Source organism: Borostomias antarcticus, assembly GCF_949987555.1.
Source record: "Borostomias antarcticus genome assembly, chromosome: 15".
Taxonomy (NCBI): Eukaryota; Metazoa; Chordata; class Actinopteri; order Stomiiformes; family Stomiidae; genus Borostomias; species Borostomias antarcticus.
In genome coordinates, this window is record NC_140248.1 from 23821035 (window position 1) to 23847575 (window position 26541).

The 26541-nt window shown below is 46.9% G+C and overlaps 4 protein-coding genes across 5 annotated transcripts in view; 1 reads left to right on the top strand and 3 right to left on the bottom strand.

The window, feature by feature from the left end:
* htatsf1 (HIV-1 Tat specific factor 1) overlaps window positions 1-2583 on the bottom strand; it is a 20547-nt gene extending 17964 nt beyond the window's left edge. The window contains exon 1 of the mRNA XM_084449955.1: window positions 2431-2583. The gene's annotated coding sequence lies outside the window, so the exon portion shown is untranslated. The remainder of the gene's footprint in view (window positions 1-2430) is intronic.
* On the top strand, window positions 555-5632 carry stc2b (stanniocalcin 2b). Of its 2 annotated transcripts, XR_014630808.1 has the most exons (5): window positions 555-835; window positions 1502-1644; window positions 2440-2651; window positions 3723-4626; window positions 4695-5632. XR_014630808.1 is itself a non-coding variant. In XM_084449958.1 (4 exons), the coding sequence occupies exons 1-4, from the start codon at window positions 694-696 to the stop codon at window positions 4078-4080; spliced, it is 855 nt and encodes a 284-aa protein (XP_084306084.1). In that variant the 5' UTR covers window positions 555-693; the 3' UTR covers window positions 4081-5632. The 2 variants fall into 2 exon arrangements, 1 of the variants encoding a protein (XP_084306084.1); XM_084449958.1 differs by having other exon boundaries at window positions 3723-5632.
* Window positions 5633-5729: 97 nt separating this feature from the next.
* On the bottom strand, window positions 5730-8769 carry bnip1b (BCL2 interacting protein 1b; the record flags this gene model as incomplete). The annotated part of the gene is made up of 6 exons (XM_084449959.1): window positions 5730-6465; window positions 6992-7110; window positions 7392-7496; window positions 7644-7735; window positions 7846-7938; window positions 8686-8769. 6 exons carry the CDS (start codon window positions 8767-8769, stop codon window positions 6269-6271), a joined length of 690 nt encoding a protein of 229 aa, XP_084306085.1. The 3' UTR covers window positions 5730-6268.
* Window positions 8770-17908: 9139 nt separating this feature from the next.
* On the bottom strand, window positions 17909-25698 carry crebrf (creb3 regulatory factor). Its single transcript, XM_084450400.1, has 9 exons — window positions 25525-25698; window positions 24358-24483; window positions 23847-24007; window positions 22564-23636; window positions 21905-22099; window positions 21315-21504; window positions 20325-20398; window positions 20084-20206; window positions 17909-18310 (listed from the first exon to the last, which is right to left on the bottom strand). Exons 1-9 carry the CDS (start codon window positions 25531-25533, stop codon window positions 18192-18194), a joined length of 2070 nt encoding a protein of 689 aa, XP_084306526.1. The 5' UTR covers window positions 25534-25698; the 3' UTR covers window positions 17909-18191.
* Between the last annotated feature and the right edge of the window lie 843 nt (window positions 25699-26541).

The window sequence follows — 26541 nt, forward strand, 5'->3', positions numbered from 1 at the left end:
CAGGATCAGTTTATTGGCCAGGGAGTTTACACATCCTAGGGATTTGCTCTGGTCAATGATGCATAACACTGGTGGAGATATTAGGAGGATCAGGGGGAAAAAATTAGGATGATTCCAAGGGCCCCATAAATCAGATTATGATTATGATGATGACAACTATTACTACTGTTATTATTAATGTTGTTATTATTAATTTTGATATTATCATCATTATTATTATTATCATCATAAGGTCAAGGTTTGGGGGGCCCTATATTATATTCTTTCATAGGGCCCAAAACGTTTAGTGGCACTCCTGGACAGAATGAAGGGACAACACAGGACAGTGCAAAAGAGCAGTGCAAAAAATACAAATACAAAATGCAAAGCCCGATGTCAAAAAATGTAGCCCAAATAGGCTCCTATACCTCCGACCTCCCTCTGAACGCACGATCTTTCACCTTGGACGTGAGCGCCAGCCTCTGGGCTGTGATTGGTCGTTGGCCAGCAGTGACGGCACCTGCTCGTCTCCTTCAGCCGCTCTGACACGCTGGGGCGCACATCCATCCCAGCTCCACACTCATGCGCCTTATTCCCGGACACTTCTCTTTATTAAAGTTACTCATGAACGAGCTGAGTTTATTCATACAACATATCGGCCTGATATTTTAATTTTTGTGATTTCTTTTTTTGAACGTGTCACCACGAACAGAGATGCGACTACCGTTTTCACTAGTACTTTTTCTGTTACTAGCAGCTCTTCAGATATTGGCTGCTGACCCGAACGAGCTCCAGGAGACGACTCAGGAAAAACAATTGAACCATCAGAAGAGACGGCTCTCACTGCAGAACACCGGTAAGTAGGGCTGTCAATCCAATAATACAGACCTGCGGTAGGCTACTATTCTATGATCTATACTATGAATCAGGGTTGGGGTTAATTCTGAATTGAACTGAGAATTGTTGTAATGACGAATCGGTTTTATAGTCCCCCCCTATCCCCCTCGCTCTCCCTCAACTCCAGGCAGGTACGCAGCGCTCTCTGGTTCTGTCACTGCGCTGTAATTCAATGCGCCATAAGGCCACCTCTTAAGCACATTACACCCAAGCACATTACACCCAAGCACATTACACCAAGCACATTCCCGTTCAAATGCCAACACTAGCTGACAGCGAGCTGCTCTCCCATCGACCTGCCCCAGTCCCTGCCTGCTGACCTGCACAGACAGACAGGCGAGCAGAGACAGGCAGGGGGAAATCATACAGATTTATTGTGCTCAGTTATATATTTGAGATTATGACCATCACAGTTGAACAAACGGTTAATTATGATTAAAAAACAGTATTATGATAATTACGATAATCACTCTTGTGAGGTATTGTGCAGTGTGGTGTTGCAAGTTCCATTTAGAATGTTAACAAGAAAAGATAGGTGGGATGATGACTACTGTGTGTGTGTGTGTGTGTGTGTGTGTGTGTGTGTGTGTGTGTGTGTGTGCGTATGTCTGTTTGTGTGTCCCAGCGGAGATCCAGCACTGTCTGGTGAGCTCTGGGGATGTTGGCTGTGGGATGTTCGAGTGCTTCAACAATAACTCTTGTGAGATCAGGGGCCTCCACGACATCTGCCTCACCTTCCTACACAATGCTGGCAAGTTTGACTCTCAGGTAACCAACCTACTAGACAGCCAGTCTAACTACTAACCCAGTAACCAGCTGAATTTAACGCCCAGGTAACCTGCATAGTAACTTACCTAGCTTAGGCTACTAACAAGTAACCAGCTCCACTGGTAACCAGCCTTAATACATCTACTAACCAACCTAACCTCCCAGATAAACAGTCTAACTAGTTAAAGGAACACGCCAACCTTTGGGGAAATTTGCTTATTTGCCATCTTCCTCACAAGTAGGCTGTAGGCTAACTGGTGCCAGCCCAGTGATTCACAGCTAAGATAGGCAGATTCACATCTGTTGACGAAAGTTATAATGTGGCTTTTGGCAAGAAGAAAATAGTTACCGGTATAGCCTACCGCCCTGCCATGGACTATTCATTCTGACATATACTTTTTTCACTCGGTCTACATTACCACATCTACAGACAATATTATTTCGTTACTCACTGAAGTGAAGACATTTTTCGAAACCTATCCAAGGTGGCTATAGTTGTTGGATATGTGCTATTTAAATGCAAAAAGTGTTTTTTTATATAAAAGGTGGGGGGCTACAACTGTAGCCATATCAGAGAAAAGGCTTTAATCTTTCAAAAAATGTCTTCACTTGCTGTCGATGTGGTAATGTAGTCCGGTCCATATATAAAAATGTTGACCGACTTTGCACTCTTGAGATATTAGTGCTCATTCCTAGCTAAGTTTCCTAGATACGGTTTTGCCATGAATGTTGTGGATATAAACGTATAATGCTTATGTGTGACGTGTTGTTGTTGTTGTTGTTGACCTGTGGCAGGGTAAGTCATTCATCAAGGACGCGCTGCGCTGCCTGGCCGTGGGCCTGCGCCAGCGGTTCAGCTGTGTGAGCCGGCGCTGCCAGGCGGTGGGGGAGATGGTGTACCAGCTGCAGAGGGAGTGCTACGCCAAGCACAACCTCTGCCTGGTCGTCAGGGACAACCTCAGCGTCATGGCCGACATGATTCACTTCCACCTGCTGTTTCCCAGAGGGTGAGGCGGCGTGGCCAGACACACACACACACACACACACACACACACACACACACAGCAGACCGGTCAGTGAGGCAGCGTGGCCAGACACACACACACACACCAGACTGGTCAGTGAGGCAGTGTGGTCAGACACACACACACACACACACACACACACCAGACTGGTCAGTGAGGCAGCGTGGCCAGACACACACACACACACACACACACCAGACTGGTCAGTGAGGCAGCGTGGTCAGACACACACACACACACACACACACACACCAGACTGGTCAGTGAGGCAGCGTGGCCAGACACACACACACACACCAGACTGGTCAGTGAGGCAGCGTGGTCAGACACACACACACACCAGACTGGTCAGTGAGGCAGCGTGGTCAGACACACACACACACCAGACTGGTCAGTGAGGCAGCGTGGTCAGACACACACACACACCAGACTGGTCAGTGAGGCAGCGTGGCCAGACACACACACACACACCAGACTGGTCAGTGAGGCAGCGTGGTCAGACACACACACACACCAGACTGGTCAGTGAGGAGGCGTGGTCAGACACACACACCAGACTAGTCTCGCCCAGTCAGAGCTCGCTGTTCCAAGGTCTGGCTGCACCCGATTTTCATTCGGAGATGGTTGGGGGGGGGCGCTGCATTTCCTCAAGCCAAACACTATCACTATCGTCTGGGGCTTTGCTAAGCTTGTTTTTGTCGGGTATTGAATCTGATTGGTGCCACTGGAAGTGAGCGGCACCAATGAGAAGCTTATCTCCAAAACCTCCATCTGGTGAGCCAGACTAACACCAGAGTGTTAGTGGCAAAACGAGATAACCACCAATTTTTCAATTTTTGCATTTTGTTATCAGTAATGATTGCTAATGTGTGAACTATTTCTGTCAGATTTTAAGATTATAAATTTTTATTGTACCTAAAAGTGGGAATAGAATAGAATAAAAAAGAGGCATATATATATATATATATATACAGTATATATAAAATATATGTATAAAATATGTGTGCTGAGGGCCTGTGTGTGTAGTGAAGTCTAGTCCTCCTGTCTCCCCAGGCCTCACGTGGAGCTGGTCAACGTCCTGCTGGGCTGTGGCGAGGAGGTGCGGTCCGCCATCGCCCAGCGGATCAGGTCGCAGTGCGAGCAGAACTGGGGCGCCCTCTGCAGCAGCCTCAGCCTCTGCTCTCTCAGCCAATCGGACCGCTCGGAGCCCCTCACTGCCCCGCCTCCTACCCTACAGGGCAGGAATGCATTGCCTTCTATTGGTCCGGCCAGCCTCCCCGGGCCCCTCCCACTCCAGGAAACCAGGACAGCCCAGCCAGGGGAGGGGCGGGGCCTGGAACCTTGGCTGAGTCAGGCTGCCACTGAACCTGGCGTCCCGGTCACCAGGGCAGAACCCGCCACTGCCACCTAGGGGTGAGAGAGAAAACAGCAGACAAGACCCTGCCCTGCACAAACATACAAACACACAAGGTGGAGCGTTAGTCCTGCACTAGTCCTCCTTCCTAACTCCTCTCCTCCATGGTCACATGACAGACAGAAAGGGAGATATAAAGACAGACAGACACAGGTACAGACAGACAGACACACACACAGGTACAGACAGACAGACACACACACACACAGGTACAGACAGACAGACACACACACAGGTACAGACAGACAGACAGACAGACACAGGTACAGACAGACAGACACACACACAGGTACAGACAGACAGACACACACACAGGTACAGACAGACAGACAGACACACAGGTACAGACAGACAGACAGACAGAGACAGATATAAAGACAGACAAACTCAGGTACAGACAGACAGATAAAGACAGACACACAGGTACAGACAATTTTTTTCACCTCTACAATCAGACACAGATACAAAGACAGACAGGTAGACAGACAGATATAAAGACAGACACAGGTAGACAGACAGACAGATATAAAGACAGACAGACAGGTAGACAGACAGATATAAAGACAGACAGACACAGGTAGACACAGACAGACAGACAGACAGGTAGACAGACAGACATGGTGTAAGGAGAGCGGAGGCCATGCTCTCGTGTATTAGTAGTGCTAGTGGTTATAGTAATAGAGGTAGTAGTGGCAGTACCTACTGTCCCTAGTTGTAATTATACTGTATAACTGCAATGCAAACTGTTTTATTGTTAATATCATTTGTTTCTAATTGAATTTTTTATGGGTATTCAAAAATTACAGTATTAATAGACAATTAATAGATTAACTTTGTATTATTTCTTGTGATGGCACATCTCTAGAAACTCTTATTGTACCGGAAATATGTTCTTAGTGACAGCTAGACACACAGGAAGTGACAGCTCGGTGGAATGGAATGTTTCCTGGCTCTTGATGCTGATTGGGTCCAGCGTTTCCTGGTCAGGTCACATGGTCATCGAGTACCCTCACATTGACACACGTCGACTCTATGTTTTTACAATCAATGTGATGCAAAGCAAAGCAAAGCACACCATATCTGGGTCAGTAACGTCCCCTCCATACAGGCAGCTGGATGATGTCATTCACCTGGTGTAGGAAGTGCTGTACTTGAACACGGGTGAGGGCCTGAACACGGGTGAGGGCCTGAACACGGGTGAGGGCCAGGAGAGCTGCTCTCCACTGGAATAAACCTGCTTCTCTATCAGGACTATATTATCCTCAAGACACTCGTTGGACAATGGCTTTCTAATCCCACGTTTGTTGTATACTCGACTCTCAGTCTGTTTTCTAAGTATTTAAACCTGTTTTTATTTATTTTGAAAGCTTTTCCTTACCTATGCATGACGTCGCACTGTTGGCCTGAGTTACGTGTGTGTTTCTAATGTATATCAGGCCTTGATTTCAAGCTATCTGTCATTTTATACATTTATCACTTGTTTCATTTTATACTTGTGGACATTAAATGTTTCAGAGTATGTCACTTCTTCAAATGAATGTTAATGCATTGCTATAATTTTATAAACATATTGTTAAATAAAAAAACAATGACCCAAGAGTTGAAAGTTCTTTGTGAGGAAAAAAAACTCTTGACTGACTCTGTGTTGTCTGCTGCCACCTAGTGTAGATATATGGTATTGCAGGGAATATAGCATCCGACAGTCAAATATGGACATGTAGGAAATACAGTTGTTTATTCAGAGAAATATTAATTAACATTCATCCTATACAACATGCCTTCATTGTAAGAAGTATTTGATTCCCATCACCTCCGGTTTGTGACGTCTATCTACACACCTGTGCTGGAATGTCGTGTGTCTTCAGCTCTGATCCAGAAGAAGGTCTGGCCTGGTGTGTGGGGGTCCAGACAGTAACAGTAAGGCACTACGAGAGATTGGTGACACATTTCCTCCAGCAGCTCCAGTGTTAGCCCTGCGTCAGACCACACCGAACAGCCATAACTCCACACTGGATCTGGAGAAACTAAGACCTTGAGTAACACAGCCAAACACCCAGGAAAAACTAGGACCTTGAGTGGTACCTCCATGTAACTACAACAACATCAATTGCATATATGTACTGCATACAGTACATATGGTTCAAGGTGAATGGGGGACAATATAGACTTTGCGTAAATGTGAGTACTAGATGAAAGGGAAGAGTCTCTTCTTGAGGATGTAGAGGACGGTGGCCAGGAAGAGGGCGATGGCGAGGAAGATGAGCAGCTTGTCGGTGAGCTCGCGGCGGTTGTACTTGAGGATCAGCTTCCTGCCCAGGTGGATGGTTCCCGTCATGTTCCTGAACTCGTCGTTGGTCTCCAGCACCGTCCGGGATGAGGTGGCTATGAGGGGGGGGAGAGAGAGAGGGGGATGAAAACCACAGAGGAGAGGACAGGAGGATGGGGGGCATAGGAGGGGGAGCAGACACACACAAGCTGTTTTCCAAACCGTTCCCTATAGGCTCTGTGCACCAGCTCCACTACTTCCTGAAAGTAGCTTGGCTTCTTTATTTCCTGTCCTATATGATTGGCTATGATTGAGCTGGGGCACAGAGCCTATTACAGAAATGATAGTCAACTATATAGTGTGTTCGCCATTGCCCGAATTCTCAACGGTTAATTTGATTCTATATAGTCCATAAAATACCCACAATTCACAGCAGTTTCTAGTGAACAGAGCATGTACCCTACAATCTCTCATTCACTACGCTACATAGGGAATAGTGAGTGAGTGAATGAGTGAGTGAGTGGGAGGTTTCGAATACAGCTAGTCTCTCCCTCGTACATACACACATGCGCACACACACACATACACACACACACACACACACACACACACACACACACACACACTAGTGATTAGTGATACCCAGGGTGCCGATGGAGTCCTCGCTCTGCTGAACCTGCTGGGACATCATCCTGCTGATGTTCATCAGACTCTCTGTGATGTCACTGCTGGTCTGCACCAGGCTCTCCTTGGTTGCCTTCCTGGTCGGATACATGCAAACATGGAAGCAAGCAAACACACACACACACACGGAAGTGGTGAGAGTCATATCTGAGATATATATCTGACATAGTTATTGTTATTGTTATCTAGAGCAGTCAGGGTTAGGTTTGAGGTCAGGGTTAGGACTAGGGGAGGGGTTAGGGCAAGATTAGGACTATGGTAGGGGTTAGGAGTAGGTTAGGGTTAGGACTAGGGTTAGGGCTAGATTAGGACTATGGTAGGTGTTAGGACTAGGGTTAGGACTAGGTTTAGGGCTGACCTCTGCCTAACGGTGCCGTCTCCTCCGTGCAGAAGCTCTTCCTTCTCCAGCGAGTCGATGGACAGTTTACAGGCCAGGTTGGATTTCCTCCACGCTGTCTGGTTACTGAGGGCAGACGACAGCAGGTCAGGACAACAGATAACACTCAATCATTCTTAAAGATCCACTCGATCTGGATCACTCACTCACTCACTCACTCACTCACAGACCGTTAGAACACGCAAACACAGACCAAACACAAACTAAACTCACCCCAGCATCTGTCTTCGCTGGCTCTCAGTCTCCTTCAGGATGGCCTGCATGTCCGTCTCTCTATCCTGCTCCCTGGCCATCTGCTCCAGACTCTACACACACAGTGTACAAAACCCCGAAGCTTCATCAAAGCAGTTCGATCCATCTGAACTCATAGTGGAGCGATTTGAAGACAGACGCCTCAGTCCGTCCGTCTGGTTACCTGGATCCGCAGACGCAGCTGGTTGAACTTCTCCTTCACCCGAGCGTTGAGCTCCATCAGCAGCGCTTGAGGACCCGGACATTCTCTGATGTCCTGCTCAGAAAAAAGTAAACTGTTAGCTAGACTCTAGTATGGGTTCCTCACCCAGTCCAATGAGTCAGTGGAGGCTAAGGGGAAATAAAATGACATCTTCTCCTCGAGCCTTTCCAAATGTTCCCCTATTATCTCGTACAACGCTGCATGTCCGTGACATTCCTGAGTGAGAAGGAACATGCCAAATTTAGCCTAAATGACGTATGATAGGCCGACAGAAATTACAACCGTTGAAATTTGAAGACAGTTGTCATATGGAAAAATAAAAACAGTCAAAAAAGTCAGTCATATTCTCAAAATAATAATTATTATAATTTTTATATTATTACTGACATTTTACATGACATTTGACAATTTTCCACGGCACACCTGACAATCTCTCACGGTACACTAGTGTGCCGCGGAACACCGGTTGAAAAACACTGAGCTAGAGAGTAGTAGCCTAATTTACCTGTAGTACAGTGTGTAACTAGACTAAATATGGATATAGCTACTGTATTATGTAAAACACGAATCAAATCTTGCTATCTAGATGGTTGAAAATGGTACATAAAATAGCAAATACATTTTCTGTATCTGTTATAATAACTGAAAGCATAAAAATAAAGTCTCAGCTACCGGAGATAACAGCGCTTCGACACAGGGTGACGTGTTAGGTAGCTAGCTTGTTGAAACTATTTTATTTTTTGTAAATAAAACGCACTACTGCAGTGCTACCGGTGTATGGGAATAGACGCCAACATTCACCTGAATTAGAGCTTTGATTTCAAGATCATATTTGATAATTTCTTGTCCACAGATTCTTACGTGGACATCCGAGGAAGACGCCATTTCTGTTATTGTATGGCAAGTATCGTAGTCCAAGACTAGTCAGCGCCACAGAACGCGTTTCGTATATTAAGAATATTGGAAAAGTGGGGAATTGAGAGTAGCCTACACTGCAGTCTTAAAATGACCAGTCACGGTATTCTCACACAGCAGTAACAGTGGGTCATATAATGAATAACAAATATAATCAGACTAAAATTGAAGAAAAAATCGGATGGAGATGAACTGAGCTGACCACACACACCCCTGAGAACTGTGGTTGTGTTACCATGGCAGTGCAAGAAGTGAGATTATGCAAAAGAGGAAGGTATTGCTGTTTGCGCTGTTATTTGCATAAAGGCCACAGGAGGGTGTCGTCCATTTCAGAGTCGAGTGTTCTCCTTCCTGCATCTGACAGGAATGGGAATTCAGAGATATGAGTATTAACATTATATTATTCTGTATTCTACTCTAGGCTGTTCTGTTTTCACTAAGTGAAACAAGGATACGTCTGGATCAGTATCCATATCTCACTGTGAGTGACAGCATTATAGCTATACTTAGAGATTGCATTACGAACAGGTACATAGTAAATCATATTGTCCCCCAGACTCCCATCCATGATGCATGTTCTTTTGTAGTAATGAAGGAGTGGAAATTTGATATTTTCTTCATTAATATGAATGCATGAAATATTTTTAAATGTCATTAATTTCATACATATTATTTAACTCCCGGAGCTCTATATTCTGTGTGAAAGGTAGAAGTGTCCCAGAGCACGTTGGACCACAGAACATGACAGTTGAATGATCCACATTTAATTTCTCAATTGGTCCCCACAGACTGTTCAGCTAAGACTAACTAACATGTATCTACTTTATCTCTGATCTATCCAACATGGTGGTGGGCTGGGCTCTGGTGAATGTGTAACGGACAAAGTCCCTTCAACTCGGTGTGAATCAGTGGTTCGTGCCAATTAAAGTGCCCCGTTTAGACGTTTATTCACAGATCACACCAACATAACTATGCAGTCACTGTGTGAAATTAATTCAGTATCTACAGAACATCAAACACATATTCACACACATGAACCTGTAATGAACAAGAAAAATGGGACAAGAGAGCCTGAGTCAGACAGTGGTTTCTACTGTTTTTATTATTTTGATATTAAAATCAAGAATCAGACTAACATGGTTACAAGCAGAATTGGGGGTACCCACTCTTGGCCAGCACCCTCGCTGTGAGATAGAGAAAGGATGATTTAAAAAAAAAAAAAGAAACAATAAAATAAAAAGAGGCACAATTATACAAACAGACATGTTTGGGTCTATCATGGCTGATCTAATCTACTAGACAGTACAGCTAAGAGGCTCCTCCCCTCACAGGGCCTTTCCTATTAACTGTGCCTCCGAAATGAGCAAGAAACCCATAAAAAACAGGAAGTGATAGAACGACAAAAGTATAAACCCAGCACAACATTTACACAACATAAATAGAACTGTTGAAGATATTGTATTTGAACAGGCATATATGTGAACTACAAATATAGACATTGCTAATAATAATAGGATCAAGTTACTGTTAGTTTTCAGCAGGATACACGTCTGCAGATTTTGCTTATGATGAAGATCACCAAGAGGTCTAGAAACAGAGCACTTAGCAATGATGTACAGCCTTCCTACTGTGACGAGAGTTCACACCTGGGGAACACACACACAGGACTAGCAACTAGAAGAATCCCATGCTAAAGTATCTAGTAATATACCATACGTACATCATCAGAAGCATTACGACAAGGGCATGATCTGTCTGGATGAGCAAGGCTTCTGTCCTCATCGGGAGTTTTATGGACTATTTTTCAAAAAAAATTAAAGAAAGTATATATAAATAATTTTTCAGGTTGTCAATATGCTCATTAAACACAAAGAAGGTGAGCAGTTTGTCTACTCTTCTCTAACTCCACGCATTTGGCAAGTTTGGAAGGAAATGTAAATCATCGCAGTGTGGCAATGATGCGCTGTGGAAGTTGTTTATTAAGTCTGCAGGTGTCCTGAGCAGGACAGAGAAAATCCCCCATGTTTCAGGGACCAGACGCCTCTGCCCACCGCCGTCACCACTCGACTTCACCTCTATGGCTTTTACGGAAGTAGCCAATCGCCAAGCTACAACACGGCACAACGCCTGCCTGACCTCTGCAGCTCTACTGAAGTGGTCGACTACAACGTTACATCGCGCCCCTGCGACCGGGCCGACCAATCAGAGTCGGTCCCGCTTCGACATGGCCGACTCCCACCATTGAGGACGAGGCTTTGGCAACAGTTGGACCAGACAGGCAGACGAACAAGACACTGGCAGTCACTGTCCAGATCAGCAGGCTCCCTGCGGACTCTCTCCTTCATAGAAGAGCAGGCAGATGACAGAGCAGACGAGCAGGACAGCCGCTGGTAGACCGGTAAGCACTGTCCAAAACCAGCTAACCTGGCCCTGACGATGGCCCCAGCCGGCTCCTAGCCCTCTCCAGGAACTCTGAGTAGCTCTAGCCCGTCTGAGGGGAGTTAGGTCAGATATCTCTGGGCTTCAGCACCCAAAAGCAGCAGCATCAAAGCACCATAAGCCCTATACTTATCTCCCAGAGCAGAAAGTTCCTTTCACCCTTGGCCCAGTGCCGCCGCACTCCAGAAACCTGCATGAGTTTGTGGGGTGTCCTCGTTTTTTATCCCAGCTCAGCGCTGCAGATGTTGTTCGGGTTGGAGGGCCGGAGGGTTGCCTCCTGCACCTCCGGATAGAATAATAGATCCAGTTGAAAATAAACAAAACTTCCTAATCTAACGCTTAGGTTCAACAATGCCAACCACCACCAGTGTCGTTTAGTTTGTCAAACCTTTTGTTTGTTCACTGAAAAGCAACAGCAGAAGGCCATCTGTATGTGTACACATGCGTGCGTGACACTGCTCAAGATAATGCTATGGTGAACAGGTGGGACAGGTTAGGGTTACTATGCATCCATCTGCACGTCTGTGAGGGACACAGCAGGAGGACCAGGCAGGATATCGTCATAGCTGAGCAGACAGCAGCTGTGTAGAAGACCACTAGTTTTACAAGATCAGCTGTATAGAAGACCACTAGTTTTACAAGATCAGCTGTGTAGAAGACCACTCTAGTTTTACAAGATCCTGGCCCTGTTCAGATTCACACACCACATTCCTTCCCTTCTCCCTTACTTGAAATCACTGATCCACTTGACCCTACATAGCCCTCCGACTTAACCCTCTCACCCTAACCCCAACTCTCTCATTCAGAGATGACCTAACCCCCTAGCCTAACCAACCAAGTCAGACCAGAGATGACTTGAGGGAGAGGAGAAAAGAACCCAGGATATTCAGAGTTTAAACTGATACAGATCTAAGATACAGTTTGCCGTTACAGGGACCTTTTTTTCCTCTATCAACATCTACTCTGGACTCTAGGCTGAGCTTGAGGGACATGAATATATTTAGAATATCTGTGTAGAACTGGCATGACCAGGGGGTTTAGGACTAGAACACCAGGCAAAAAATACATCGATATTTTCAGAAAACTTCAAACTTGTGCAACAACAAACAGATTCATAGGAGCATAAATATAAAAAGAAAAAGAAGAATAGCTTGTGAGGAATAAGGACAGCGACTGTACAGCCTAAAGTTGATCCTCTTCAGAACCATGACCACAGCACTCTTTGGATAGTCTCTCTCTCCACTTCTAACTACTGTAAGCAAATCAGTGATCTCCGAGCCGTTTACATGGATATAAACATATACACACACTAAATATGTGTTTATAGTTATACAGTATACTGTATGTAGATAAAATACATGTTTATACAATATACTGCATGTAGATTTACACACATATTAAATACATGTTTATACAGTATTCTGCATGTACAGATTTATTTCCAGATCTAAGGCTCTGACTCATGTCATGTCTCAGACTGGTCTGTGTCCTCTGAAGGAAGACTACATTCACCTCATATGAAAACGGCAACGCAGCAACAGTTCTCATCAGCGCTACACTCCTGGCCAGCAGAGTTCTGTAGTCCTGACCCTCTTGACATAGTGGGCAGAGAGAGAGAGAGAGAGAGGAGCAAGTCTGGTCTTCAATACAAAACATCCAGACTTGGTCAAAAAAAGGGTACAGATTAAGTTTGGATTCTCATCAGTTCGAGTAAGGCACCTGGTTTAAGCAGGCTTTGTATTAAAAAATAACGTTTTGACTTTTTTTTTTTTTGTTGTAAAACCAAGTGCAAGGAGGGTGCATGTCCTGTACGCACGCTGGAGCAGGCTCTGAATATCATAGCTCACAAGGCCTTTGACCAACTCTCCCAGGTGGAGTAGCGGACAGAGCCTTCGATGAGATCGAACCGCGGGGGTTCGAGCCCCTGCGCATGCTGAACAATTAGACGCGACGATATCTGTTCAACCGACGCCATACATTTCTTTACTTGTGCTCATTCAGAACCTGTGGCCAGAGAAGCAGAAGCCGGGTGGACTGACCAACACCCACTATTCGTTAGATCTGCATGCACACTGGACATGCCCTATAAGAGAACTACTGCGTCAACCAGTACACCAACAAGGTCAGAGAGCATATATAGAGCGTTATGACCCGCCAGCCGGACGACCTCTACCGGCTGAGACAGGTCAGGACATGAAAGAAAGCTTCTGGACGCCTACTGCTGCTCCAAAACAGTGTGTTATATAATACAGCCAATGTAGGTGATGGATACAATATAGTGGGTGATAATACTTGTCTCTGTGGGTGCTGTGGGTGAGAGGAGACGGCCCAAGTCTTTAAAATGGTCGTCTAAGGTTCTAAACAAGGGAGGGATCAGAACCTGTCAAATAGGAACAGGGAACGCTGACCCAGTAGGACCCACAGTGAGACCATATTGTGGATGACACAGATTAGAGATTATGTAGTTCGATAATGAGTGTCTTCTGTAGCTCTTTAGGAGAGCTGTCACTTTACAATTTGTTTCCCCCTGTTTGATGCTGCTGCCATGGGCAGACTGACTGACTGACTGACTGACTGACTGACTGACTGACTGACTGACCGACTGGCTGGAGAACAGGAGACAGAAATGAACATAGACTACTGAGTTCATCTTTCTGAGCACAGTTCACAGTAGGTTACATCACTCCCTCACAACGCTCCTGAACAGAATCCTTGTTCAGATTCAGAATGGCTACACCAGAATGTGAACAGGCCAGAATGTGGGACGTCCACGTACGTGCGCACGCTTCACCACAGAGATGAGAGATATAAGGACACGGACTCTGTAGGTTACCACGAGCCAGCACACGGCACCAGTAGCAGCAGCATGCTAGAACACAGGCAGGATCAGAGCCAGGAAGCAGAGATACATCCCTTCAAAAATAACAAAAATAAACAAAAACACATCTATTAGAATATAAAGAAACCTACAGTAGGAATATAGCTCTGGTTACAAATCTATTGGCTGTTTGTGTAGAGAGCTTTGCACCATATATACCTATGTTTCACACAGATAATTCCATTAACACACATAACATTGTTTTGTTTTGCTGAAGAAATAAATGGCGATCATTAATTGAAATACATAAATATAGAGATTTTCTTTAGATTTCACCACACATTTCTGATAGAAGGATGGTCAGAACCCCAATTCACTGCAAAACAACTTCATGGTTTCAGGTCTTTTGATTATCAGAGAAAAGTAGCACACAGTACACTACCTACTGGCTTCACACGTATGTTTCTATGAGTTGAGTCAATAGAGAAGAAAGTAGGAATAGTTACTGGCGTTGAATGTCCAACCATATCCTTGACTGTTAAAATGCCACAGAGTCTCCTGGTTTGTGAATGTAAAGTTGCACAGCTTGCGCCCATCATCTGAACTGTAAAAACCTGCGAGGACTCGCTTTCCTCCATCTCGTCTCATTCAGACAACAACAACATTAATAACCCCCCCCCCCCTCCCACACACACACACACACACACACACACATCACAACCCCCAACAGCTCCCCATCTCAAACCAGCAGGTCTCACAACAACCTCACCTGTCTCTCATGACCTCAGTGGACAGGTCACTGTTGATTTTAGCCAATCGGGCTGAAAAGATTTCTGTAGTTGACAGTACGATTATGGAAGGCCGAGGCCAGTTGCTATGGAAACGTGACCTAGTAGCTACCCGACCGTCGGCCATCTTGTTTTGAGAATGGAACATTTGAGAGAGAAGGCAAAAAAGTGTCCGGATTGAATCTCCATTGCAATTGACTGGTCATACAGTACAGTGATAAAGTTTAGCTACTGAGGCCTGGTACAGCACCTCAGTCTCCCCCTCCCTCATTTTAAGTACAAGTCGCAAAGTACAAATCAGTTTAAAAATGATAACAATACAACCCTCGGGCAAAGGCCAGGAGAGAGGTGTCTACACTGTACAACAACCTGAATAAGAGCCAGCGTAGAATTTCTCTTTCCATAGGAAATCTCTACTGAAGGCAAATGAACCATGACGTCGTCAGAGTCATAGGAACGTAGGGGGCCTTGGAATCACACCCTCTTTTAAGACCTGCAACACTCTGTCCTGATAGAGACCTACCGCACACACGCACACACGCTGTGTTGACCAGCTTGTAGACCGCATTGACACATTGTATTTGACCAGGTGATAGACTGGGCTCACACACTGTGTTAACCAAGTGATACGCTGGGCCGAGACTGTGCTGGCCAGGTTAAAATAGTCAAGTACTCCCTGCAGCATTCACACCAGGCCGATTAGCAGCAAATGGAAGGAAAAAATGCTTTTCTTTTTGTTTGTTTGTTGTTTTTCCTCTTTTTTTTTTGTGAACAAAGTGCTTTCTTTTTCATACATGTGATATAGAATATATACTATACATATAACATTTATTTCAACTTAAAAGTCTTATTTACAAAATGAAACACTAAAAACCAGGGACGGTGAAGAGAGTCATTACCACTAACACGGTTAACATAACAAATGACTGATGATGGACGCCACGGATGTGTCATTCTAGTTTCACTACATCACCAGGGCCCCCTTAGTCTCCATCAGAGTGGAAACATGTCGGAGTCTACAGCCGAGGTTCAATCAAACCTTCAGGGCAGCAACCTCACATCACAGACGGGTAGTGCTGTTCTTGCTCTAGCCTGGCCAGAACTCTCATCCAAACACTCAACGTGGATGAAACCAAAGCAACACCGTCGGTCTGTCGTTCTCTTCACAGTTCAAACTCGGTTTGCTGCGCTGCGGGTTTGACTGAACTCAGTCCCGTTTCCCCATGTTGCCATGGTGACAGGTGGGGACCCCTAGCCCGGCCTATCCCGAGATAGCATCTCAGGTGCAGAAAAGCCAGAATGACATCATCCGTGATATTCGCCCCCTAACCTCTACAAAATTAGAACCTCATAACCTGGACTAGCGTCCTCATCCTCTCTTCTATGGAATACATCAGAGAAGGTCAAAGGCAAACAGTACAAAAATATTTTTTTTCCATTCCATTTCTTTTTCTCGAACTTCCTCTGAACGTGATGACAGACCTTAGAAACGTGTCATGCTTGTATTAATGTATCATTCTGAAAAAGTGGCAATTCACCGTATATAGATAAGATAGACATTTATGCTGTGAATGGGATGTAGCTATATACAGTACATACTATAAATACACAAAATAAATCACTTAATATCTCTATCTACGTGAATGTGTATCTGTCTCACCTACATAGATAAATCAGAGAAGTGACCTAGCTTTTGGTTATTTGTGGTCAAACAGGCAAAAAAAGAGCTTATTTATCTAGGCTTACTACTCTGCAGTTCTAAACCTGCCAAAGCAAACAGAACTTGAGCACTAGAACTTCTTAAGTGGCGGGAGGGTTCTCCTCAGTTCTAAGGGTTGCTAAGCGCCCGGCCTCTGTGAGGCAGGCTGACAGACAGGAACTAGTAGCCTCCAAGTAGAACGTCAATGAATGCTTCTCTCTGTACAGAATTGGACCCAAGCTAACTTCACAGTTCATGAAAATCCCTGACCCTACCACGTTTCCTACATTCAATACGGTGTCAGGTAAGCTGTGCAAAACCTTACTTTGACAGGCTAGTCGCCCTTTTCCTTGCATGAGTCTTTGGTACAAAAAACAATCAAAATATAGTGTGCAAATATTTGTTTTGTAACTCTATATGAATATGTCTTGTTTTACCCCCACCCCCATCCCGTTCCCAAAGTACCAAAAACCAAAGATTATCTTTGTCAGAGCCATCTTAGAATACAGACTCTGTGGCATATATCTACAGATTCCATGTTCTTATATACATTCAGAATAGCTTTTTTTCGAGAGCTGAAATAGGTGACAAACACAGCCGGTTTGCCCCTCCCTGCCTCTCCTCGTGGTCCTGTCTCCCTCCTCCCTCTGGGGAACACCTCATACACAAGGCACGATGAATAGAATAGTACTCATAGTAAATACTCATACAAACACGGCAAACTAGGGAGGCGGTCTAGCTCGGAGCCCCCTCATCCCTACCATGCTATCGGAGCAGATGGGCTAAACATTTGGAGGACCCCAGAATATGGGCTGTTATATAGAATTATTACATTATTACACATGACCCCTCCCCCCCCCTCCTCCCCCACCTGCCAGAGAGAGACAGGTGGGGTTTTTTACCAGCCTGCTCAGGTGCAGCCAGAACCACAGAACCCTGCAGGAGAACCCTGGAGGAGAACCCACCCGTGGAACCAACGTGTTGCCGAGCAGGCGAGACGGGCTTGCGTCAGGCCCGGGTCAGAAGCAGAGCACGAGTGGTTCTGAAGGTAGCGTGAACTATAACCCCTCTCTCAATACTGCTCACCTGTCAGGCGGTACGACAACAGGGCAGCCCGCTGGAGGACGTGTACTCTGACAAGACCATATTCAGGTTCTCTACACCAAAAAACACTTCCTGCGGAAATCCCATAATAATCACACCCCTCGTGTGTCTGTTGACTGCTCCCTCCCGGTTGCCTTAGTTACCTCCCAGCCAGACACGTGGGCATGGAACGCTACAGGAGAAGGCTACAGTTACCCGCTCCGCCCGCCCTGATTGGTTGTCTAAGATATTACATCACAATGGTAAGTGTGTGCAAGGAAGTATCTCAGAGCTTGGTTTAGAATGGGTGAACGTCTCTAGCCACATGCACAACATGGCGACCGACTCACACGACTTGCGATGGAAAGCTACTAAGTTGGTTTCCCTACAGGTGCATAGTGTGAACACACACACACACACATCCTGGGGCTTGGCGGGTGTGTGACCCACACTAGGCAGGGGACGTGAGTTCCAGGGGGCGGGGCATGCAGAGGGGGGCATGGTTACAGTGTGGGACAACATGGCGGCGTGCTGAGGCCCCTCCCATCGTCAGCGGGCAGAGCGTCTACACCTTGGAGGTGGGGACTCGCAGGCCGACCAGTCCGCCGGTCGGGTCGCCCTTCCCCGTGGTCTCCAGGATCTTGTTGACGAAGTCCGATGTCTGCCCGGCGACTGGTGATGACACTAGAGGCGGGACGAGAACAGAGGTAGGGACAACAGTTGAAAATTAGCCTCAGCTAACACTGACGCATGTACAGCCGTGTTCATGAATGTGCAGCGTCCCTGTAAAAAAATACAATTGGAAATAAATAAAATTGGAGAGCGACTGCACAGTTAACCTGAGCACCTGGCATGATATCATCATCATCATCATCATCATCTCTCCCTCGTCTAGTCTCATCATACCATATCTCTGTCTTCCCAATGGTTTTTCTATGTTGAAGTAGTACCTAGAACGGCCTGTAAAAAGACTACTGGACTGGTTCAAACATGCACTTTGCCTTCCCTGCTAGATTATGCTCTTAGTCACTTGTTTTAGAAAGGAGATGCACTTGTGAGTTCTGGCAAGCAGTAGTACATTGGCTTTTCCTACATTAAATGCAATTATTGTAAGTCAATTTGGATAAAAACGTCAGCTAAATGACTGTAATGTAATGTTTAAAACTCTCTTGGACTGGTTCTGCAATGAAGTTTAAAACTAGAAAAACCACGCGGCTAAATGCCTCCGCCCAACAATGCAAGCTGCAGTTAACATTCAGTTGACCTTTGACATTTGAATACCAAAATCTAATCCAATTAATCAAGTCCAACTGGACATTTTGGCCAAATATGTATAAATTCGATCAAGCTGTTCTTGAGATATCGTGTTCAGCAGGCCAAAAATACCTTTTGTGAGGTCAGTGACCCTTGACCTTTGACCCCCACAATGCAATCAGTGAATCCTTGAGTCCAACTGGACATTTTACCCAAATATGAACAAATTCCGTTAAGCCTTTCTTGAGATAGTGTTCATCAGGCCATTTGGGAGGTCACAGTGACCCTTGACCTTTGACCCCCATGATCTAAGCAGTTCATCCTTGAGTGCCAGTGAACATTTGTACCAAAGGGGAAGAAATTCCGTCAATGCGTTCCCGAGATATTGCATTAACAAACATCGGACGGACGGACGGACAACCCGAAACCATAATGCCTCCGGCCACGCTATCGCCTGGCGGAGGCATACAAATCTCTCAAATTGTTTCCACCCACTTTAAGCGACAATATCTGAATGAAAGTCCTCAGTCTCTAGTTGACCGAAGTGTTTAGAGACTGACACACGAGTCTAACCCTCCTCTAGAGAGACTGACACACGAGTCTAACCCTCCTCTAGAGAGACTGACACACGAGTCTAACCCTCCTCTAGAGAGACTGACACACGAGTCTAACCCTCCTCTAGAGAGACTGACACACGAGTCTAACCCTCCTCTAGAGAGACTGACACACGAGTCTAACCCTCCTCTAGAGAGACTGACACACGAGTCTAACCCTCCTCTAGAGAGACTGACACACGAGTCTAACCCTCCTCTAGAGAGACTGACACACGAGTCTAACCCTCCTCTAGAGAGACTGACACACGAGTCTAACCCTCCTCTAGAGAGACTGACACACGAGTCTAACCCTCCTCTAGAGAGACTGACACACGAGTCTAACCCTCCTCTAGAGAGACTGACACACGAGTCTAACCCTCCTCTAGAGAGACTGACACACGAGTCTAACCCTCCTCTAGAGAGACTGACACACGAGTCTAACCCTCCTCTAGAGAGACTGACACACGAGTCTAACCCTCCTCTAGAGAGACTGACACACGAGTCTAACCCTCCTCTAGCCTGTGGAAACACCCAGAAGTTAAATATCTATATGCATATGTCTGTATACCCACTATATGTATATAATGTATGCACATGTATGTATATTTACCTAGGGTCTCTTCAATCAGTCTATCCAGGGTGTCAGCCATGTTGGCACCGGGGTGATGGGAGGCGTCTTGGACCCGCGTCACAATCTCCTCCTTTATGGCGTTGATGACGAACAGCAGCCGATCTGCACGCCGGTCAGAGCAACAGACAGAACAACGGTCACCTCACACCGCAACCACGACCGACTGGGTCCACAACAGTAACCATGGCGATGTACCACTCCAGTAAGCATGGTAACGTACCGTACTCGGTGCTGAGGCCCCACAGCTTGACCTTGTTAGCCTCGTACTGGGCCTTCTTCTTCAGACGACACGCCCTGGACACGCAGAGGAGAGGACAGAACCCAACAGATGAGAACCCAACAGGAACTATAGAACAGAATAACAGCAGGCAGTCTAGAAGACTAGATGAGAAGGAGGCTAGATGGGTAGAGTGACAGAAAGTGGCGCAGAAGAGTAGAGCAGAGCATGGTGTCCTAGAGTAGGTTAGAGTAGAGCAGAGCATGGTGTCCTAGAGTAGGTTAGAGTAGAGCAGAGCATGGTGTCCTAGAGTAGGTTAGAGTAGAGCAGAGCATGGTGTCCTAGAGTAGGTTAGAGTAGAGCAGAGCATGGTGTCCTAGAGTAGGTTAGAGTAGAGCAGAGCATGGTGTCCTAGAGTAGGTTAGAGTAGAGCAGAGCATGGTGTCCTAGAGTAAGTTAGAGTAGAGCAGAGCATGGTGTCCTAGAGTAGGTTAGAGTAGAGCAGAGCATGGTGTCCTAGAGTAGGTTAGAGTAGAGCAGATTACAGAGTAGAGAACCGATCAGAGAAGAGTGGAGGAGAGAATAGGGGTGGGAATCGGTAGTGATCTCACGATTTGATTTCAAATCGATTATCGCCGATTCGGTTTATGATAGAATTTCCAATGACATTTCCACCATTTGACTGCAGTGGCCCATTAAATAAAATCACCAATTAAATACAGTAACCCATTAAATACAGGGGGTCCCGTAATGGTAGGGGAAACACAAATGCATCCCAAGCACAAGATTATTGTGAAAACAGGATAAAATCCGAAAATAAATGTATGGGAAAAAAAGAAAGAAAAAAAGATCTGCATGGAAAAACGAATCTTTTTTTTCTCTCCAGAATTATTTGGGAATTGATCAATATTCGTTGAGAATAGAATCGCGATTCTTCCATGAATGTGTTTTTCTCCCCACCCCTAGCAGAGACCAGTGAGGCGTGTTAGTTACCGGGAGGCCAGCTTGTTCTTCTCCTTGCGCGAGCGCGGACGGGCGGTGAGCGGCAGCTCGCTGACGGGCGTCAGGTCGCTGATCACCTTGTTGAGCTTCCTCAGCTCGGTACCGATCTGCAGCAGCTTCCGGGGGTTGGGCGTCAGGTCCTCCACGTCCGTGCGGCGAGACTTCTTCAACATGTACTTCCCTGTTTACAAACAGCCAATCACAAGAGCCGGCTCAGACGACTCAGACCAATCATTCCTCGACTCCAATCATGAAAGAAAAAGGGCGCTCGTTTCTGCAGCAAAATCACATTTCAGCTTCTATTAACCCTTTTAATACGACCACGTCACCGGCAACATTTTAAAAATATCTAACAAATATTTAATAATATAAAAAAAATATCTGACAAATCTAAAAAATTCCTCACTCCAACACTTGCTGAAAGCTGAGAAACTGCGCTTTCTAGTATTATAGGGAAAATCCAATTAATATTCGAAAAGTCTAACCTGACACCAGCCTATTTTAAGAGACTGCCACTACCAAGCTACTTGCATTCAACCAGATTTTGGAATAACCCCGGCGGTTCCCCGCGCCTCTCTCACCGTGGTGGGGTCCGTTCCTCTGGTACATGTTGCTGGGCAGGGTCTCTCTGTCCCACTCCGACGGCTTGAGGAGGCGCTCCTGCTTGCACGGCGTCAGCTGCTCGCTGTACTCCCAGAAGTAGCGGCGCTTGCCCCTCTTCCTGGACACGCCCGCGGTCAGACCCTTCACATCCTCCACCATGTCTGTATCACAGCCTGGGGGGGGTAGGGAGATGGAGAGAGAGAGAGAGAGACAGATAGAAAGAGTGAAAGATGTGAGATAGCTAGGTCAGGTAAGAGATATATAAAACGCACGTCAGGCAAGGGGTGCTGGGTTAAAAATAAGTCATAGTTTTTAGGTAAAAACGATTAAAAATTTTAAAAAAAGATAGCTAGGTCAGCACACACCAGAAAGAACCACACTTCAGAGCTATGATAGCCTAGCTATGATAGTTACCATGACAATAATAAAACAGCCATTCTTATATGACGGGTATTATTATGTCCGTTATCATCAGACAGCACATTGGGGTCAGAGTCACCGTGACACAAGGGAACGAATACAATTGAGGATCCTTTAACAAGCCTGAATGTCACTGTGACACAACTGACCACTGGGAAGCCACACACACACACACACACACACACACACACACACACACACACACACACACACACACACACACACACGATACCTGGCTCAGAGAAAGCGTCGCTCATGTCGTCGTCTTTGTCCGCCTCGTAATCTTCGTCGTCTTCCTCCTCGTCGTCGTCGTCGTTGTCCGACAGCTCGTGCTCGCTGCCGAAGCCTTCGTCGTGGTCTTCGTCATCCAGGTCCACCTCCTCCTCCTCCTCTTCCTCCTCCTCCTCCTCTTCCTCCTCCTCCAGCTCGGACAGAGCCTTGCCCGCCAGTCTGGCGCGCGTCAGGAACACGGAGTAGTTGTGCTCTTCCTCCTTGGTCTTCTCCGCCGTCGCCTCCCCTCCTTCCGGGCTCTCCTGCCCCTGCCCCCCCCCTCCGAGGCTCTGGCTGCTGCCCCCCGCCCCCGTCCCCGCCTCGGAGTAGTGGAGCTGGGGGGGCACGGCCCCGGACCTGCCCAGGGAGGCGGCGGGCATCTCCCTTCGCGGCGCCAGGTGGCCGGCGGGGCCCGAGGCCGCGGTCCCGGGGGCGGCGATGCCCGAGGTGGAGGCCTGGTTCTGGGGAGGGAGCGGGGCGGGCGGGGGGGTCCCCGCGGGGAAGTCCTCGTCCACCTCCGTCTTCAGCGGGGTGACCTCAGCGGCGGGCCCTCGGAGCGCGCTGCTCACTCGCACCTTGGCCTTGCGCACAAAGTCAGAGCAGTACAGCGGCGGGGCGGACATCTTGCTGCCGGGCCCCTGGTTCTGGGCCTGGCCCTGGGTCTTGGACCGGGTCTCGGTGCAGGAAGGGACAGGCCAGGTGGCCTTCTGGGAGCCCTCTGGGAAGTCTGGGAGGGAGTTGCGCGTGGGAAGGAAGGAGGGGCCCAGGGCCAGGGCTGGTCCTGGGGCGGGGGTGTGGCGGGTCGGCCCGGCAGGCTTCTTGCTGATGGAGGGGGGCGGGGGCAGGTCGGGGTGGTAGAGGTTGTCGCAGACAGACTGGGAGTCCTCCCCGTTCAACTGGGCCAGGGTGGGGGTGCGTCCGATCACCTCCTCGTCCTGGTAGGGGCTGGAGAAGTCGTCCAGGCCCAGGAAGTCCACCTCCTTGGTGCCCCAGATGTCACAGCTGGTGAGCCGAGTGTACCTGAGATCCGCAATGTAATACTAACAATGTAATACTTTTTTTTTTTCATGGAATCAACTGTATCTTCTAAATTGCTGAGAAAAATGTCTGTACAACACCTGTAGCTGCTATACTGGAAGTTTGCTGCGCGCTTCCCTCTGATTTTAATTCAATATAATCAATCAATCAATCAACTAATTACCCAACAAATCAATCAATCAATCATCTCACCTGGTCAGGTCTTCCCAGTATGTGTCCCACTGCTCGAAGGTGGAGCTATAGGCTGGCTCCGCCTCCCCCAGCTCCGTCAGCCCCACCTCCTCCACCTCCTTGGTCTCCCCCATGGAGAAGGCCTCCTCCCTGGGGCTTTGACGGGCCGTCATGTCCCGGTCCTGGAGGTAAACGAAGCACACAACAGCCCCTCTCAGTATTCCAGGCACAGTAGATGTGTTAATCATCAATGAACAAATGTTCTCTGTCTGTGCAGGCATGGGGAGTTCATTGTTCTGTGTGGCGTTTAAGTAGACGACTGTATGAGTTCTGTCTGGATTCTCTAGACGATGGGTTTCTTGGGTGGGTTAGTACGTAGGCTTTGTGTGGGTTCTCTATGGGTTCCATTATATGAGTTGTGTAATGGTTCTGTGTGGATTCTGTACAGGTTATAGGAGGGTACTACGTAGGCCCTGAGTGGGTGCTGTATGGGTTCTACGCCGGTTCTGTGCTCGAGTCGGAGGGGACTCACCAGTTCATACATGAAGTCTGGGTCAGAGCTGTTGGCCAACAGATCGGTACTGGTCAGGGCTTGGTCAGCGAAGGTGTAGTTTTGAAAGGCGTCCCCAAAGGGCGGCTCCATCCCGCTAATGCTGGGCTGCACACACATCAACAGCAGGAAGTTAAGAATCTGAGGGTGTATTCACACAGACACTAGTTAGTGCGCACCAAACAAGCTTTGGGTCCGAGAGCGCTTCGTTTAGGCCTGTGTGAACACAGCAATCACACTCAGGTGCGCACCAAAACCCTCCAGAAGGGGTGGTCTCAGGGGGGCTTCAACCGAATTCTTGTGCGCACCAGTTATGGTGTGAAAGCGCACGACCTCGGACCGACGCAACTACCTTATAAACCATTATAAATGTGTTCTTCCTGGGAGTTTTTTCATGACGCTCTTGCACCCGCCCCCAGAGAGATATTGACCAATGACAGCACTGAGCCTTTTCATGTGACTTGTGGTGCTGCATTTGGACCAGAGTAAAGAAAGTGCTGTGTGAAAGCGAACCGCAGTAGCTGAGAAATGAAACAATGTATCACTTTCGCTTTTGGTGCGCATCAATGGTGCGCACTAACATATGTGAATACGCCCTAAAACTTAAGTTCTGAATTGAACTGCACACACAAAACTGACAAATGGACAGACACATGGCACACATGGTACACCTTGATAATGCCTGCTCAGTCACCATTTTTTTTAAGTTACCAATTTTCATTTCAATGGGAGAAAAATTAAGAACAAAAACGTAATAAAAAACAATAAAGCCCAAAAACACTAAAAAAATAAATGGGTGCAATTCCTAAACTTCCTGAACATTTTAATGAAGTTTCTAGCACAAAGAATGACAAACTAGACAACCAGCAAAGTTCTGAGGGGAAGAATAAAAAAAACAAATAAAGAATAGAGATAATATTAGGATGTGGGCAGTGGGCACCCTCGGCGAAACACACTCTATTTTGTGAGTCTCTATTAAACACATTTATTTTCTGCATTTTTCGCAATCCAATTTGGACTATAACCCACAATTGCAGCAATGCTAACTGAAAGCCTACAAAATGACCACTCTTTACTGCACATCTATGATGCTAAAACCTTGATGGACCCGTAGAAGTCAGGTAAATTCAAATGGACAAGCAGCGGTACCTGAGGCATGACAGAGCAGAGCTCTGTGTTCCTGCGGTGGAACCTCTCAGAGCACAGCTCTACGTTCCTGTGGTGATGAGAAGTCCAGAAGAGACCGGCTCAGGATCCGGACCAGCTGTCTGGAGGCTGGAGGCCTCAGGGGCAAGGCTTGGCCTGGGTGTGGCCTCAGGTCTAAACCTGGATCTGGCTGGGTCGTAGGCCTGTCCTGGGTTTAGGCCTGGGTCGTAGGCCAGTCCTGGGTTTAGGCCTGGGTCTAGGCCTCTCTTGGATCTAGGCCTATCTGAGGTATGACCTCAGTTTTGGATGGTCGTGACCTCGGTCTAAGCCTGGATTTAGGCCGGTTCTGGGTCTAATCCTGGGTCTCGCTTAGGTCTGCGGACCAGGGTCTGTTGCTCAGGCCTGGCTTGGATTGGTGTGGATGACCAGGGTCTGTGGATGAGAGAGGAGAGAAGCACAGGGGGAAGGGTTATTAGGAGAGAGAATGCTTACAGCCAGCCATAGCCTAGCTTATGATCAGATGCTATAAAAGAAGGGCTGTCAGCAACAGCTGCTCATTGGAATCTCAACACACATAGCAAACACACAGACACACGCACAGACACACACACACACACACACACAGTATGCTGATGCTGTGGATATTAGCCGATTCAGTCGAGGTTCAGTGAAACTAGGCTACTCAGGCCCACAGGTACACTATGCAGGGTTTATCCTGCATTGAGAATTACGAGGCGGCCGCCTCCATCAAATATTGTGCCGCCTCAAGCTCTCGACAAAGAAACCCCACTAAGACCTGCCAACCTGTACACATTTTGCGTAGTAGGTACAATGTTTTTGTTTTCCAGTGATTTATGTTGTACATGTTTAATCTGTGCGACCTCGAAATAAATTGGGAGCATTTGTGCAAATGCACATAATTGTCATGGTGCGACCTTTTTTCCACCGACAATTCGCTAGTTACACACTCTGATGCAGTGCTGTTCGCGGTAGAGGTGAAAACGAAGGTTTTCCTACCAT